We start from the raw sequence: 17061 nt of genomic DNA on the forward strand, positions 1-17061 counted from the left end.
GTAGAACTGGCAACCATTCCCATGTGAGGGGTCAGGGGTCAGGGAGGAGCTCAGGGGAGATAGCCTAGCAGTGGCACGTTCCTTCGTGGGACCACGAAAGCCCTTCTAGCCCAGGCACGGCTGCAGGGGACAGGCGCGCCCGCCCAGCCTGTCTGGAAGTGAAGGCCTCCTCGACCACGTGGAGAGAGGCCCTTCTTAACTTCCCTCAGCTTGCCCCTGCCTTGACAAGGAGCCTTCACACTTCTGGGCGTAGGGTCAAGGTCGGATCCTCTGTGGGATTTTCCTTTGGGGGAAGGGATCAAAGGGAGAAGCTTGAGAGGGCTCAGCAGTTCTCTGGGCTCGAATCCATAAGGAAATAAGTAGCTGCCTGCCTCTAATTCACCTCTCAGAAAGTGGAGCAGGAAGCCGTTAATCTTTATTAGCACAGACTCCTGCAAATTTAGAAGAAGGCCAGCATCTGGGTGAGAAGCAGGAGCAGATAAGGGAAAAAAGGAAGACGGCTGTCCCTCAGTATATTTGTCATCTTTTCTACAGGCAAGACCAGTTGCTTCTCCAGATCTGAGCTTGTGACCCCCTTGTTAGGAGCCTGCTTAGACCCGGGGGGAGTCCCCCTTTGGTTCCTGGCCTTGAGTGAGAACAAAGAGCAGTGGATCATTCCTACTTAGCAGAGTGGACAGGCACTGAGAGACCGCGAAAGACCGCCGTCATTTACTGAACAACAGTTAATTCAAGAGAAGTTTCTGAATTAGTAGAGGGAACGATTCCTCAGCTAGGTACATAGAGGCCAGTGGAGAAGGGGGAAGGGTCCGCTAAGCAGAAGCTCGTGTTTGCAGGAATCTGAGCCGGGCACCCAGGCTCCTGCTTGTAGCATGAGACGGGGCTGCGGGGTGTGCGCCAGTGCTCCAGCGGGGCTATTCCTCTGCGGGTCTCTGCGCTCCCAGGCAGGGAAGAGAGGGCATCTCCTCCCTTCCCCAGAAGCAGGGGCTGGCACCTACTGCCTGTGAGGGGGCGTGGTTATGCTCTGTGGCAGCTCAGGAGTTGTCCCATGGACTTGACCTCAAGAGGAGTACACGTGAGTCAATGTACGTGTGAGTACAAGAGGAATATTGGGTTTTAAAAATAACCTCCCAGCCCCCAACACAGATACATAACAGTTGCAGTCTCCCAGAGGTCAGAAAGCACTGTAAAACATTTCTTATAAAAGTATTTTTTTAATAAATTGATGTATTTCAATGTTGTTAACATGATAGATAGCCCAATGCTATATCAAGGTAGCAAAAGTGAAGATTCCTGGTATTTTTTATATAAAACACTATGAATGACAGTACATTTGCATACAGCTTCACAAGAAATTATCTTCAGGTTCATGAAGATTCTGTAACAGCTGTAACACCTTTCAAACAAGGAAGATGTATGTGTATTGACTGAGTCGACAACAGAAGTCTAATAACTGAGCTGCACTCTAAGACCATACTGAAGAGAAGGGGTACAGCGGCAGTATGGCCAGCGTGCTAAACAAAACCCAAGTCTTTCAAACTTAGTCAGTGAAAGAAAATAGAGCCTGTATCAAAATGACAGAGTATCTCACAGGAATAGAGCCATGAGAAAGAGACAGACCGGAACCCTGAAGCAGTGAAAGTGTTTCTGCCTGCTTCGTGCTGGAAGCAGCCGTGGAGACAGAGTCCGGCTGTCCGCGTGCTGCGCCTCCCCTTGCACGCAGCGCCGGCAGCCGGCTGATCCAGAGCCCTGCTCTGCACAAATGCTGGTGTAGGGACTCGCACGAGTGCTGTGCGGCCGAGCTCAGGCATCAGCGCTGCCTGCAAGCCCACAGGCCACACGTTCCAAAGCTGAGGCCCCTTTCTTAGAGTTGAAAAAAACCCTTCCGGGCATCGAAAACTAACAGTAGAAACTTGCAGCTTCTGACATTCTAGCACTGTATTACTGTCCAACCCACCGTGAGAAGCATGTTTTGCTTGGTTACAACTACAAAGAATACCTGACTCATCATATTGCATCTATCTCAGGGACTAGACTTTTGATAAAGGACTTTTCTTAACACAGATCAGGTTGAGAACAAGATTCCTGTCCTCCAAGGGCAAGAAAAGGCTGGTTAAATGCTAGTTAATTAAATTCCTTCTCAATTTTGAATTGTAGAGAAGGAACTGACTTAAACGAGATTTTCTAAAGTAAAGACATTTATTTCTCAACTTCAGGTAGCATCAGATTGCAAGCAATCTCATGGCCAGGATTCTACCTGCTGATGGTCAGTATGATAATTGGCCTTAGGTCACTACTTATTTCTACTAGGACCCTTTATGCTATTTTTGAACTCCAAATGCTGCAGATCAAAGTAAATACAACAAAATAACAATAAAAGCATTTGTGTGCTGAGGTGGATTCTGGATAAGCACACATGGGATGTTCCTGGCTTTTCACCTGAAATGTCCAACTAATGGCACTCCTTCATGGGTGTCAACAGCCCACATTTAAATCACGTGCATTTTAATGGATTAGAAAAAAGTGGTCCCCTACATTATTAAAAAAAAATCCCAAGCAAACTGCATCAAACACTGTTCACAAACCTGGGTTTTGGTGATAAGACCCTTCTTTTAGTGAACAAATTCACTACTAGAGTCTGAATTTTGAATCTCATTTTTAGACCTAAAGAAAGTTAACTTTCATAAAGATCATCTATTCCTTTCTTCTCTGTCACATCTCTTAAAACAAGTGCTCTGCTCCCTAAAGAACTGGGAATCCTTTGTAAAGGCCTTCCTCTCCAGAAACAGAACAGTCAGAAGCATCGTTAGGTTCAGTGGCTTCATTTTCCTCAGGTCAATGCTTAGACCCAAGGTTTATTTCCCATATAAACAGGGTGTGCTTATGTTGATAAAATGAACCAAAATCTGCTTATGGAAAAGTTAAAAATGTAGTTTACTGAAAGATATGTATCTCTACAAAGAGCAATAGCAAACAGTCCGATCTAGAAGTTTAAATAAAAGTAAATGACCTTAAAACTACCAATATATATAAAGCTGAAGTCACTGCCTTGGATAATTTATACACTGCATCCAATATTTTACGTAGGACATTCATTCTTAAGGCAGAAGAAGTGAATCTGACATGTAATGACTGGGTTCTTACATCCAAGGGCCAAACTGGGAGTAGACGTGAGTAGAAAGGTTCTCTGCCAACAAGGACTCATCTGTGGGGACAATTCCATTCTTAGAGTATGTTATGTAAGAGACACATATTTGAGAGAACAGAAAAAGATGAATTTTAGGACACACAAATATGGTTTTCAACAAGAGGTCAATGAGACGCCGCTTCCCGTGACGAGGTGAAACTACTCCCATAATAAACTGACAAACTCCAACATACGCTTTCTGATACGGTACAGAAAATGTGTGAAATATCAAAGTATCTTTTTGGAGAGTGTTACTTTAGACTCTAGTTTTCAAGGTGTAGTATAAAAGGTAGCCTGAATAGTTAAAAAGCAGTTGAATGTCAACTCACACTGCTACTCAGAGGGCTACCACATAGAACATCCCTACCCTGTCAACAAAATCCTGAGCAGGGAGGATACAATATGTATTACGATAAAAATGAAGCTCCCAACACATGTGCAAAACACTCGTTACTAGCAAGAACATCTTTAACGAAAAACATCCTAATTACAGAATCAGAGGCATCAAAACCAGGCAGACACAAGAATGTGCCACCCTGCCTAGGAGATGGATATCTGGGATGAAAGTCACCACTCAACGGGACCTCGGGGGATGTGCTACTCAGAGTGGGAAGGAGTGCTAAGAGGAACGAGGCCCAGGGCCGGGCCACCTCCCATGCAGGCTGAGGTCCCAAGCCTGCAGGGCTGTGTGTGTGCTGCTTCACCGCCCTGCATCCTCGTGCCAAAACGTTAACAACACACACAAACCCAGAGGACCATTCTTAAGCAGGTGACGGTGACTGTAACCGTGCTTGTGTGTGCCTATTATTTAATGCCACAGCTCGGGGAATTGTTGGAAGTGTAGAAAGATTACCTGCCTAGTTTTTGAAGACGTGAAGATTTTCTTCTTTCACCGTGGCAGGAGTCCATGCAAGATTTGTAAACAGCGATACAAAATACTGTAAACATAACTTAACAGAGCTTGTATAAAAACAGAGGAAGTAAATCCAAATTTACAAGTGGGTAAAAAAAGAGGGCCGCTTCATATAAAGTTCTCCCTCCTGCGCCAAGTGATTCTTTTGATTACAAATATAATCCTGAGCTGAAAAACTGGGATTTGGGGGAGAGCCATCTTTGCATACAAAATATCCAAAGGACGCTTACTGTTTTACTTTTCTCTCGTGATACTCAACTGCCAGAGACAGTTCTGAATGTGTGACTTTGGAGACATTTATAGCTTAGTGTGGCGCCCGGGTCTGGAGCCCGCTGCTGTGCTCGCCATGGGAGCCGATGCGGCCGCGTCCTCCGCTTCCTCCGGTTCATCCTGGAGCTCCTGGCTGACGCTGGACTGCAGGGCTGCGGGAGTGAGCCACTCCTTTGGGAGGCAACTCTGTAGGAAGGGTATACAGGAGCTGAAGTAGGCCAGTCGATTGATCCAGCGCGGAATCTCCTTCCCACAAAGAATCTGCAGAGGAGAAAGAGTTTTCTATCAGGTAGGAGGGTAAGCTTATCTGGCCCACCGCCAAGGAGTGGGGGCGGGGGAGGGAGGCGGAGGTCTAGAAAGGCCACTGCACACTGGCCTTTGGTGGTTTTTTCAGGCCTTTGGTTTACAAGCAGTTCCCAACTCAGGAGCCTGGGCCCTAGTGTCGGCCCCATTCCTTCCTTTCTGAAGACCTTGTCAACTTGCTTACTTTTGACATGTGTAAAATCAAGCTAGTTTCACTTGGCTTTCTTCTTTGATCCTCTTGATTGCTTTCAGACACATGTAAAAGTACTTTGAACAATACAGAAGAAAAGACTCTTGTTAACACAAGATATTATTAGAGTAACAGAAGTTCAAGCAGTTGGAGCAGTCAATCTTAGATATTTTTGCTATCTGTGAGTTCTCCTTTTTCAAAGATTCTTTCCTGCTTCCCTCCAGTCTCTATCATTCCATTCTCTTTTTGGCTTTTTTGCTGAGGAAGATTTGCCCTGAGCTAACATCTGTTGCTTATCTTCCTCTTTTCGTATGTGAGCTGCCTCCACAGCATGGCCACTGACAGATGAGTGGTGTTCCTGTGCCCAGGAACAAAGTTGGGCTGCCAAAGTGGAGCGCACCAGACTTAACTAGGCCACGGGGACTGGCCCCCTATCACTCCATTTTTCCTGGCCTGCATTTTACCCCTTTCCTCTGCCCTTGAACCACTTTTGCCAAGGAGCTCATACTGGTGAAGAAGCACCTTCCCAGACGAAGACCTGGCTTTGTGACTGTTGCACAAGTGGGGCTGTGGTCAGAACAAGGCACGAAAGCCTGCTGAGCGTGACAGGCAGAAATGGGGGCCAGGAGGGATCCCTCCCAGCTGTCGATGTGCTGCAGCTCCTCGCCCGCCTCCCGCCCTTACCCTGTCCTTAGGCCCCTAAGGGCCCCTCCCCCACCACCCCGACTCTGCATCCTTTCCCTGTATGCACTAGTAAGAACTGGGTCTTTAATACTGACTTTACTCTTTATTACTCTCTTTCCCTTCTGCAGCAACACTGGGCTTAGCTGAGTCCAAGCTCTGCTGTCCCTTTGGCGTTTTTGCCTCTGATCCTGTCAAAGATTATGAGCATGTGATCTGGAAGTACCATCTATCTTATCTTAGTTGATGACTTCAGAAGAGGTTTCAAAGTATCCTACGTCCCCAAATCAGCTAATATGTATATAAGCCAGCACCTATAATCAAGAAACATAAATTTTCTTCCTAAAGGTTCAGCCCTAAACCTTAATGGTTATATTGACATTAATATTCTCTGTCTGTCTTAACTAAAGGGCAAGTGAGATGGTCTCACCTGAGGGAAGGCGGCATGTGTTGATCATTTCTGATTAATCAGCCTGGGGGCAGAGAGAGGCAGACAGTACTTAAAAATACTTGCAGTATGTGTACGGGCTCTAGATCTGGGGGAAGCCGCAAGGACCCAATGATCCTCTCCCCATCTGCCTACTCTAAATGCACAGGCAAACAAGGATAACGCTGTAGTTTACACCCAAGACGTATTCAGGGATGTCTGCAGGTGAACCACGGAGCAATGACCAGGAAGACAGGTTAATTAGGAGCTAATGTGGACTACTTGACAGCCATTCCCTCTTTCCACTTCCTAAATCCTGACCTTATTCAGTAATTTACCCTCCTCCACATATCCATGTGCTTTAAGGGAAGCTGACTTCATCCCAATCCGTGGGGGTATGGCTTGATTAACCTACAGCAGAACTCTGTCAACTAAAGCCATCTGTTTTGTAGATAACACTTTATTAAAACACAGCCACGCCCATGCAGTTATTCATTGCCTATGCTTCCTGGGCTACAACGGCAGAGGCAGAGACGAGTCCATGAACAGTCCACAAGCCTAAAATATTTACTATATGGCCCTTTCAGAAAAAGCATGGTAATCCTCAATGACGCCAAGGTCTTTTAAACTTTCAGTCCAGATCCATTAGCAGGCCATTCAGCATTGTAACTTGAATTTTTCTTTTTTTTTTTTTGGTGAGGAAGATTGTCCCTGAGCTAAGATTTATGCCAGTCTTCCTCTATTTTATGTGGGATGCTGCCATAGTGTGGCTTGATGAGCGGTGTGTAGGTCCAGACCTGGGATCCAAACCCGTGAACCCTGGGCTGCCAAAGTGGAGTGCATGAACCTGACCACTACACCACTGGGCCAGCCCCTGGGATTTTTAAAATGAAATAGATTGTAGGTAATCGCATAATTGTGACACTTGTTTTAGTTATGCATAAATGTGTGTATATACTGGGTCATGATGTAAAATCTATTTCTTACTGTGGGTAGTGGTCAAAAAATATGTGGTTTATGTAGCAAAATTGTTGCTGCATTTAAGCTTCAACTTAGTAATTAATCCCTCTTCTAGGACTCTATCCCAGAGACACACTGGCAAAAATATGAAAAGAGGTATGCACAGGATTATTCATTACAGCACTTTTTGTAAACAGCAAAAGACTAAAAATAACCCAAATGTGATCAGTAGGAAAGTGGTTGAAAACATTTTGATACATCCCCATGAGGACTATTCAGCTGTGAAAAAAAATGAGGAATCTCTCTACATACTGCTACAGCATGAACTCCAGGATACACTGTTAAGCGAAAAAAGCAAAGCAGAGGAAAGTGTGTATAGGATGTCCCTAAGCTATACTGGTGGACAGGCACAGAATAACTTAAAGACATTCCCATTCCAAAAGGGAGGACATGGAAGGAAGAAAGGAATCACTAGCTCCGAGCAATGGTGAAATCTGACTGGGCAACCTCCATTAGGTTTCAAGGCCTGGGCGTCCTCCTCTGTGGCCCTCAGTTCTGCCTTGTGGAACCTTCAGGTTATCCTTTTCTCCTGCCTGTAGAACTTTGGGACTCCAAGAGCATCTGTCCTCTCTCTGTCCCTTTCAGTCCAAGCTGTGCTTCTGCTAATACGACACCCTCAAAAATGCTGTGAGTCTCCTGTGTAGCCATGAGATTCACTATTAGACCAGAGCTTCCTCCACAGATCTTCCCTGAGAAATCTTACTTCGATTCCTGGCTTCTGCTGAGGTGGCTGAAAGGACCAGTGAGCCGCATGTTTACAATGTGCAGCAGCAGCAAACAGTGACCCAGTCCTACCCTTGGCCTTCTCTCCACAGTGAGCTTTCCTAACAGTAAAGCTCCTAATTTTAGCATCTTCTGCAATCTGGGTAGGCTGAGAAATTCCAGAATCATCAAGTGCTGATTCCTTTTTCATTGACAGTTCTTCCCTCAATTTATCTTTCTTCTCATGTTTTACTATAAGCAGCAAGAAGAACCCAGGCCACATCTTCAAGACTTTGCTTGGAAATCTCCTTAGCTAAATATCCAAGTTTATTGCTTAGGTTCTGCTTTCCATATAACTGTAGGATAAAATCCAGCTAAGCTTTTGTCACTATATCACAAAGACTCCCTTTCCTCCAGTTTCCAGCAGCATGTTCCTCATCTCCTTCTCACCCTTTGCCGGTAGCACCTTTTATACCTCTATTTCTATTAACTGTCTGTTCAAGGTAATCTAGGCTTCCTCTATCAATACCTCCTCAAAATTGCTCCAGCTTTTCTCTAGCACCTAATTCCAAAGCTACTTCCAGCTTTTTAGGTATTTCTTACAGCAGCACCCCACTTCCATCCTGCTCTGGAAGGGAGTTAGGTCATGAGGCCAAGACCGACATCTGCATTGACTCCCCATGGCTGCTTTAACAGATTACCAGAAACTCAGGGACTGAAAACAACTCATGTTTTTTCTCTTACAGTTCTAGAGGCCAAGGAAGAAGAGTAGAGGGCAGTGGATGTGTAGAAGCTAGACGTCCATAAACACATTTTGTTTTTTTAGATTTGAGTTTGGAACCATGGAAAGAAAGATTTTATAAAACACAAAATTAAACTGAACAAAAACACAGCCCCGTCACCCAACCAAAAAAAGGATAAATGAAACGGAGGGCCCTAACTGTGTACTGAGTTGGTGGCATAACCACACAGAAATTATTCCAGTTAACTGTGAAACACTGTTATCTCTGTTGAGCCACACTCTAAAGACAGAAAGAACTGCCGCGAACTTCAACTTTCCTGTCATCACATTGCTGGTTGCACTGGTGACATGCTATTTTAAGGCTGTTTTAGGTACAGAAGGATAAAACAAACGAGTATCACGCTGTTGTTGAGAACCGGGATTTTACACCCGGGGCAGAGAATCAGACACACTGTGGATGAGCTTAACTAAAAATCCTACAGCCTGAAGCTGAAGGTGAAACGTCACCGTGAACCTGTAAAAAAACATCCTAGCTCTGTCCCTGGGAAAAAAGAGATCTAGAACCATATCAGGTCAGTAGCAATGAGCAACCCTAATGTCCAGATTAAGGTTTCTAAATGTTTCCTATTAGAAAAAAAAAAAGTTCTGAGGTACGCAATATATAGATGAGCCTGGAACATTCTGCCATACCAAAAAACAAAAATCAAATATTATTAGGGCCATATCAAAAGACTCAGGAACCAACTTAAAGAGGCTCCCATTCATCAAAGATAGGACAAGAATACTAACTGTACCAAACTGAAACATATCAAATATTTTTAAATCTGGGAAGGAGGGGAAATCCATAATGAGACTAAATTAAAAAAAAATTGGTTAGCTTTGGGGAATGCTAGGGGACTGTGTCAGGGGCATACAGCTGTAGTCACAGCCACGATCTATTACAGTGAAAGGATACAAAACGAAGTCAGCAAGGGAAAGGTGCAGGGGCAAGCCCAAGCAAGGCACAAGACTTCCAAGGTCCTCTCCTGGTGGAGTCACACAGGACACACTTAATTACTTCAGTAAAAAGTTGTGACAACAAGTGTGAAATGTCTACTAGAGCAGCTCATTAGAGAGCCAGGGTCTAGGCTCTTTATTTGGGCCTGGTCATGCAGGTACCCCCTCCTTAGCATGTACGAAAATTTTAGATTCTCAGAACCAAGTGAGTACTTAGCACAGATCACACTGTTTGAACAAACAGGCTAGGCACAGTGAGCCCCTCCTACCCACTTGGGGAATGGCGGGAACCCTCCTGTGAAGTCCAGTTCTCACATGCCACCCAAGGCCGACTTTGTAAGCAGCAGCCTCAGGCCTGTTTTGCTGATTTTTTTGCACAGTCTACCCCCTTGGCCAAGCTGTTCTCACAGCAAAAATTACCAAAGGACCCCAGGCAGCAGGAGACCAACCTGAAATACTGATGTGAGTTATAGCCTTCAGGGGTCCTGGACTTAACCAGTTAAAACAAATACCATTAACCATCAAGCTTTATTTTAGAAAGTCAGGTGGCTTCCTCCTTAAGTTTTGGTGTGAACCTTCTGTATCTGGCCTGCAGCATCAATTTAGGCACAGCACAACTCTAGCCGGTAAACTGAAGTTGACCTGAAGGATTTTCAGGGCTGAGGCAATGTCACTGATAGTCAGGGAGCACACAAAAGCAGGAAAATCCCAAAAGGCACACTGAGTTCACAATGTAAGGGCACCCCAGGCATCGCACACATCAGGCAGTACAAGTTAAAAGGGCCCCCAACGTGCTTTCCCACTGTGAGTGAGCACTGTGGGGCCTGCTACAGACGGAATATGTGTCCCCTCAAAATTCATGTTGAAATCCTAACTCCTAATGTGATGGTATTTGGAAGTGGGGCCTTTGGAAGGTGAGTGAGGTCATGACGGCTGAGCCCTCATGAACGGCATTAGTGTCCTTATAAAAGAGAGCTGAGAGCTCCCTCACCCCTTCCACCATCTGAGCACACAAGAAGATGGCCTATGAACCAGGAAGCAGACCCTCTCCAGACACCAAAATCTGCTAGCGCGTGGCGTCCCCAGCCTCCAGAACTGGAGAAGTTAATTTTCATTGTTGATAAGCCACCCCGTCCATGGTATTTTGTGATAGCAGCCTAAACGGACTAAGACAGGGCTTTCTGCTCTAGGGTTTCCAATCTAGTCTGAAAAATGAGTTGAATCTTGGTTTCAGAGGGACTGCCGGAAGGCCGTCAGTGTCAAACAGTTCTGTTTGTCTATGACAGCAGGCTGTCAGCCTCATCAGTATGGAAGACATCTGCAGGTGTTCTATGTGGAAAGTGCAAGAGCTGGGGCCACCCTCTGCTGTCTCTTGCTCAGCACTGTCTGTTTGCTTATAGGCCTGTTTGAATTCAAAATGCTTGCAGCAGCTTAGAAAGGCAGAATGTGAGGTTTTTCTTCAGAAAGAGGAAAAAGGCAGTAGAGTCACGCACTGCATAGGGACATTTTGGTCAACGATAGACTGCATATATGATGGTGGTCCCAGAAGATCAGTACCACACAGCCTAGGTGTGTAGTAGGCCATACCATCCAGGTCTGTGTAAGCGCACTCTACGATGTTCGCATAGTGACAAAATCAATGAACAACACGTTTCTCGGAACGTGTCCCTGCCTTCAAGCAAGACCTAACTGCTAGGAATCATATCATATTAGACATCGGTCAGGATTAAATCCCGGGTTTTCAGAAAATTTCAAAATGGGTTTATACAGCCACCCACTCCTGTATCCTGATCATTTATCTAGTGAACAGCCTAGAAAAGAGCATTCTGTTTCCGGGACAGCTGCATTTAGTAACCAAACTGCCTAACTAAGGTGCGTGCACCAGGAAAAGGGTGGGAGAAGTTGAGTTAGGCTCCTGGTCCATTGCTGCAAACCGCAACTAATTCAGGAAGTCATTAAGTGAACTGCAGTGAATCATCCCGGAGAGGGAGGGGGGAGCAGGATCCGTCAAGCGTAGGCAGAGGGGTCACAGTCCTGGTGATGTGCTTTCTCCCAACTCACAGCTTTTGGCAAAAATCACGTTAGGAATGCAATCAGTCTCGATATTAGAAATACAGAGCTGATCAGCAGCTTGATTCAGATGGTTGCAGCAGACAAAAAACTCCTTTCCTATGCAGACCTGCAAGCGACCCAGACAGTTCAGTCCACATGCATGTTTTTACAGTGTAGGGGCCCATGCACGCTGTCCTAAATCTGCATTCGTTCCAAGTAGAAGCCTATCCCCTGAGCCTATCCCTGCTTTCAGTTTAGTCCACCTCGTGCTGAGGCTGAAACACAGCAGCGTGTAGCACACAGTCAGGTTTCAGCTTAAGACTCAAGTCCAGGCGATTGGAATAGTGAATTCATGATTTCAAAGAAAGCCCAGGGCTGTTCTTTGGCAGCAGTAGAGCCAAGACTGCAGGGCCAGAGAACCAGGTTTCTAAGGTCAAGTGATAAGCAAGGCTTTCTTAAGCCCTCTGTCAGACCCACTCAAAAATACATCAGGCTGAAAAAAATCAGCAGCCTCTGTGGGTCAGAATCTGATTTTACAAGAGCTCATTAGCAACTAAAAACTGCTTTTGAAAACTTTAAAAGTATACTTCCATCTGGAGATTGTCTCTCTTTTTACATTGTCTCTCTTTTTCCAAAGGCTGCAATAGGCAAAAAATCATAGTAAAGACCAGCAGTTATGGAGACATTTTCTTTTAATACTTAAATGGATTTAAATTTCCATCCATCCTACTGCAGCAAAAAGCAAGGAAGCTGGTCCCATTGACACTCTTTCTTTGCAGCGTTCTGACAAGATGAGCGCTGTATCATCTCGAGCATAAAACATTTCTATCAGATATCCACAGATGCAAGAATCATAAAAGACAAAGCCATTAAAAAATTTCCCCTTTCTTTCCCCAATGCAAATTTACTCAAACTTGTGGCAGTAAATTTAGCACTCACAGGTCCAACGTTACAGCTGTCTGGGGAGATCCTGGCTGGCATGGGGAGTGCCTCAGCAGCAGCGAGGCTAAAGACAGACGGAGTGCCCCCACCCGCCTGTCACTTTGCTTGGCCCTGGGAACTGGTTTAACCACTTTTCCTCTCACTTGGAGGTGACAGCATTGCAAACATTCAGCATTCTTGGCTCACTCAAAGTTCAACTTTGGGAACTTTGGGGCTTTTTCTCTTCCTGCCTGGAGGAGAGAACAGAAGCCTAAGGTATCACGTGGGCTGCCCTTCTTTTTGTCCTGTACTTCGGCCAGTATGGCCAAGCATCCAGCGTGTCAACTCTCCTCGAACTCATCTCTCACTTTCTAATTCTACAGGTAACTTTTGACCCCTCAGAATAGCCTCGATTATAAGGGGTTTACTAAAAGCTCCTTGTACCCCTCACTGTCCAGAATTCTAGTCTCCAGCTCTGTCACTAACAACCTGGGTGGCCTTAGCTAAGTCATTTAGCTTCTGAGTCTCAGTTTCTTTAACAATTCAGCACTTATATGGGGGAAAGAATGAAAACTGTGACCTATAAAGATGGCTCCAGGGACATCCAGAATTGCTCTTTGGGCCACCAGCTGTAACACGATTTCAGGGTTAGACTGGGGCTGCGGTGGTGTTACAGGTGCTCAATAAAGCTATCAATTTATTTGGGAAAGAGGGTAAATCAGAACTAGAGGAAGGAATGATAAAGCATAAGCAGCATTGGACTAAGAGGTCAAGGTCTAATCTGAGTTCTCCATAACCACCGTTGATAAGTCATTTCCCCAATCGGGGACTGTTTCCTTGTCTGTAAAACAAGCAGATTGGATTAAGTGCTATCTAATCTCCTGCCAGTTTTAACATTCTATGGATCTCTGAATGCGATCCCTACAAATGTAATGTCTAGGGTCAAGAAAGCTCTGAACCACCTCTCTCTTCTCTGAAAATCACTAGGTCGTCTCTGCGGTATCAAAGGACCCACTAGACTGGTGGTGCTTCTCCAACCGTCAGGTTCATGTGAATCATCTGAGATGACGCTGAAAGGAAGATTCTAATTCAGTACCTCTGTGGTGGTGCAGAAAGGGTGCCTGTTTCACAAATTCCTGTGATGCTGCTGCTGCTGGTCCTCAAAACATACTTGGAGAAGCACAGCAACGGTCCAAAGCTGCACGACGAAAGCCGCGAGGGGAGAGGAGGGGGCCGGGGAGCTCAGCAGCTCTGCGGGGGAGCTCAGTGAGAAGGCAGCACATTTCCCCTTGACGCTTCTCACAAGGTCTGCAGGGCCTGATGCTGTCACTGCAGCCATTTGCTAAGAGTCAGAAAGGTGGGAAGCTGTTTCAAGTGCTATTTAATTCTCTAGACCTAGTTTTACGACCTTCTGCTTTCTTCTCTCCATTTTATTTTTTAAGGTCCTTTAATTTTGATCTATTTTTGGTCTTTTGCTTGGGGTTCAAGAATTGAAAAGACAAGTTAAGTGCCTGTGTGGTAAGCCGGTAGAACAAAATTTCAAGATAGGAGAAATGAATTACTTATTAATAAGTAAGAGCCAGGAAAAAAACTTCAAGCTGGCAACTAAAATTTAAGAGAAGAGGAATCTTAGGGGCTAAGAAGCAGAAGTCACCAAGGCATTAATTTTTTTAAAGTGAAAGTTTCAGGTTATAATAAAATTAATTAGAATAAGAAGAGACAATTATTTCTACTCACTCTCTACCCACTGCAAAATGATGAGTAGAATTATAATTTAAAACTGTGCTGACTCTAAAGTTACCAACTTTGGAAAGGTCATTCATATCAGAGAAAGAAACCTAGTACCATATTTTACACAACACGAAGAGTCAGAAAAAAATGAATCAATTGAATATAATGGGACAGCAAGTAGGCCAGTAAATGTTATTTACTTGAAAACTTCTAGGATAAAATTTAATTTACCTCTGATAAAGCTGAAGAAAAGTGATTGCAGTTTTTATGCATCAAATGATAGGCGTTGCCTTTGTATTCTTTTCCCAGTTCTTCTACAATTTTTTCTATATCATCTTCTAGGAAGTCAGTGCTTCCTAAAACAACAGCTTCTCTTAAAGAACAAAAACAAAAACAAAAAAAGAAAAAAAAAACACACCTGTGTGAGTTTTAGGTATTTATAAAAAGCATGCTTAAAGACTTGCTTATTTCCAGGAATATTACAATTGATTTAACAAAGCAGGGTTAATGTAATAAGACTAAAAGGGAAATGAGATACTTTCAAAATTTCAATATGTTAGTTTCTGCTTCTCTGCAATAAACTCTTAAGTACACTACTTCTGAATAATACAAATGCAAAACATGTCATTTCTTTATGAGACAATGTCATTATATTATAAGTGTAATATTAGTTATTTTTACAGTTAATGTCTTAGTAGTTACATTATGGAGAACCAGCTCGAGGGTGCAAATATTCCTGCTTCATTACACTTGTCATCAAAGGGCTGGTCACTTCTCCCTTAGAAATAACCTTTTAAGCTATCTGCCACTGTGCTGCAATGAGACGAACTGTCAAATAACTGAATTTTCAAGCCTTATAAAACCAAAAAAAAAACCCAAAAAAACCCCCTCAAAACAAACACCACCCCCTCCCCCTCAAAAGAAACCTACTACCTTGGAAATGCAATAGACACTATTTAATAGAAAGTAGGATTTTAATCAGATACAAGTTAAGCATCCAATAAAACTGAAAATACTTCGAAAATCCTTTTACCTAGTAGCCTTGCCAAAAGGGAGACCTAAGGAATGGATTCAGGGTGGCTATATTATAGCACTCTCGTGTGTAAATGTTTCAAATTAGTGACAGGCTAAGAGAACCATGAACTTAGTAGCGATAAAAACGTATAGCCCTACAGTGAATTTCAATATTATAACCTCATTTCACTATTTTTCACTTGGCAAGTTAGCTATTATGGGCTCAGAAGTTTCTTTAAAGCTCCTCGAACCTAAGATTCTAAATATCACTTTAAATACAAACCTTAATTAAGGAATGGAAATTTGATTATTAGCATTCAGATTTTCAGTGCTGATTACTACTCATAAGGCTCCAGAGTACAGCACATCCATACGGTTTAGCTTTATCAATACATGCAGCGCAGGCACCTTAACAACAGTTTCCTGGCTAATCATAAACAGTGTCCCTTTCACTGGGAAATGAAGAGATTTTTAATCATGTGAGGGAGGTCACAATGAAACTTTCCTCCATCTCCTCCCAAACAGGAGACTGAGGGGAAGTAAACAGTAGATATGAGTCTTTTCTAAAGCGGAACCTGAGTTATACTAAGGTAGAAACATTTCTAAAGTCGACAGAATAACTTTTATGGCTCCTGAATAGAAGCAACAGATTAGCTTAGACCCCTTATCTGGCCGCTTCCCATCTTTACACAATTTAGACAGACTTGGTTTTAAAATAAAGTGTCAGCAACAAAACAATGTTAAAGAAACATTTTAACTTCCTCGATTTTAATCTACAAAGTTAATTCTGTATGCCTGAAAACAAGCTTTGGCACCTAAAACAGTGTAATAAAAATTATCCTCCCTACTTACTTAAATTTAAATGTTTCTCCTAGTTCAGAAGCATTTCCTGGGGAAATTTCAAATATTCCAGAAAAGGGGTAAGGATGGCCACCATAAGCAAATTCTGAAAAGAGAAAACTCATGATTTTTAGTATTTATCACATGAAATTTAACCAGAATGCTGAATCCGCTTCAATAAATGACAAGGATAATAATACCATCTAAATAGTTCTAGGTTTATTAATGCTTTCAAGAAATCTCATTTAGCTATCACTAGTATAGAACAGTTGACACAAGAGACCTGAAACTCAGACAGTGAAAGACACTTTAAGGTAATCCTGACTTCCAGATTCATGCTGCTCACACTGGCAGAAAGAGTGAGTCTTTGCCCATCTAGCTATCACGCCAGACCCAGGAGGTGGGCAGTTCAGTGCTTTGCCATTTTCTAAATTAAAGTGATCAAATTTCAAACTTGTACTTTATTGGAAAGACTGTCTAATAACGATGAGTGTTCATGATTCCTGGGATGAAGACTCTTGGTTTATCTTTGGGTTTTATCTTTGAGTAAGAGTAAAACATTAGCAAACCTGAAAAACTGAATTCAAGTCCCCTCATTCAAGAAAAAAGAAGCTGCCAAATTAACACATGCACCCACCCATGCACACAGACACACAGCCTCTGCACAGCACGTTTTTTAGCTAGGAGACAACTACTGTACTACAGTGAATGCCCGCCCAGGCTCATCAGACACAAACTCTCGTCCAGAACCAAACACGGAGAATGGTTTCAAATCAGGAAGGAACTGAAATTTCTGGCTGTAATTCTGATATAAAATACTTACATATTTAAATGGAAAAATCATAGTGGACTTATTTAAAGAACTCCAAACAAATGTTTAAATTAATCTCATCACTTAAAATTTGTTAAATACAATCTTAAAAGGTCTTAGAACAAAGCATGTGAAAGAACAAGGCAGAACTAAGTATACTTATGATTCAGACCTTTCAGAAAAAAGCAATGATGTAGGTAAGAAATAAGTGTTCAGCATTCAATTTTGAAATAAACACTTTAAAATTTTTTAATGATAGAATTT

The 17061-nt window shown here is 43.3% G+C and overlaps 1 protein-coding gene across 4 annotated transcripts in view; it reads right to left on the minus strand.

Annotated features, from left to right (window-relative positions):
* Positions 1 to 1195: 1195 nt before the first annotated feature.
* The window catches only part of DESI2 (desumoylating isopeptidase 2), a 55979-nt gene continuing 40113 nt past the window's right edge, over positions 1196 to 17061 (minus strand). For 3 of the 4 annotated variants that reach the window (XM_046678890.1, XM_046678892.1, XM_046678893.1), the window contains exons 3-5: positions 15999 to 16092; positions 14364 to 14505; positions 1196 to 4628 (exon numbers count right to left, since the gene is read on the minus strand). In XM_046678890.1, the coding sequence (XP_046534846.1) occupies positions 4395 to 4628; positions 14364 to 14505; positions 15999 to 16092 (470 nt within the window). In that variant the 3' untranslated portion in view covers positions 1196 to 4394. Of the gene's footprint in view, positions 4629 to 13497; positions 13744 to 14363; positions 14506 to 15998; positions 16093 to 17061 lie in introns of all 4 variants that reach the window. The other variant, XM_046678891.1, reaches the window with a different exon arrangement.

This window comes from Equus quagga, chromosome 12 (assembly GCF_021613505.1).
Source record: "Equus quagga isolate Etosha38 chromosome 12, UCLA_HA_Equagga_1.0, whole genome shotgun sequence".
NCBI lineage: Eukaryota > Metazoa > Chordata > Mammalia > Perissodactyla > Equidae > Equus > Equus quagga.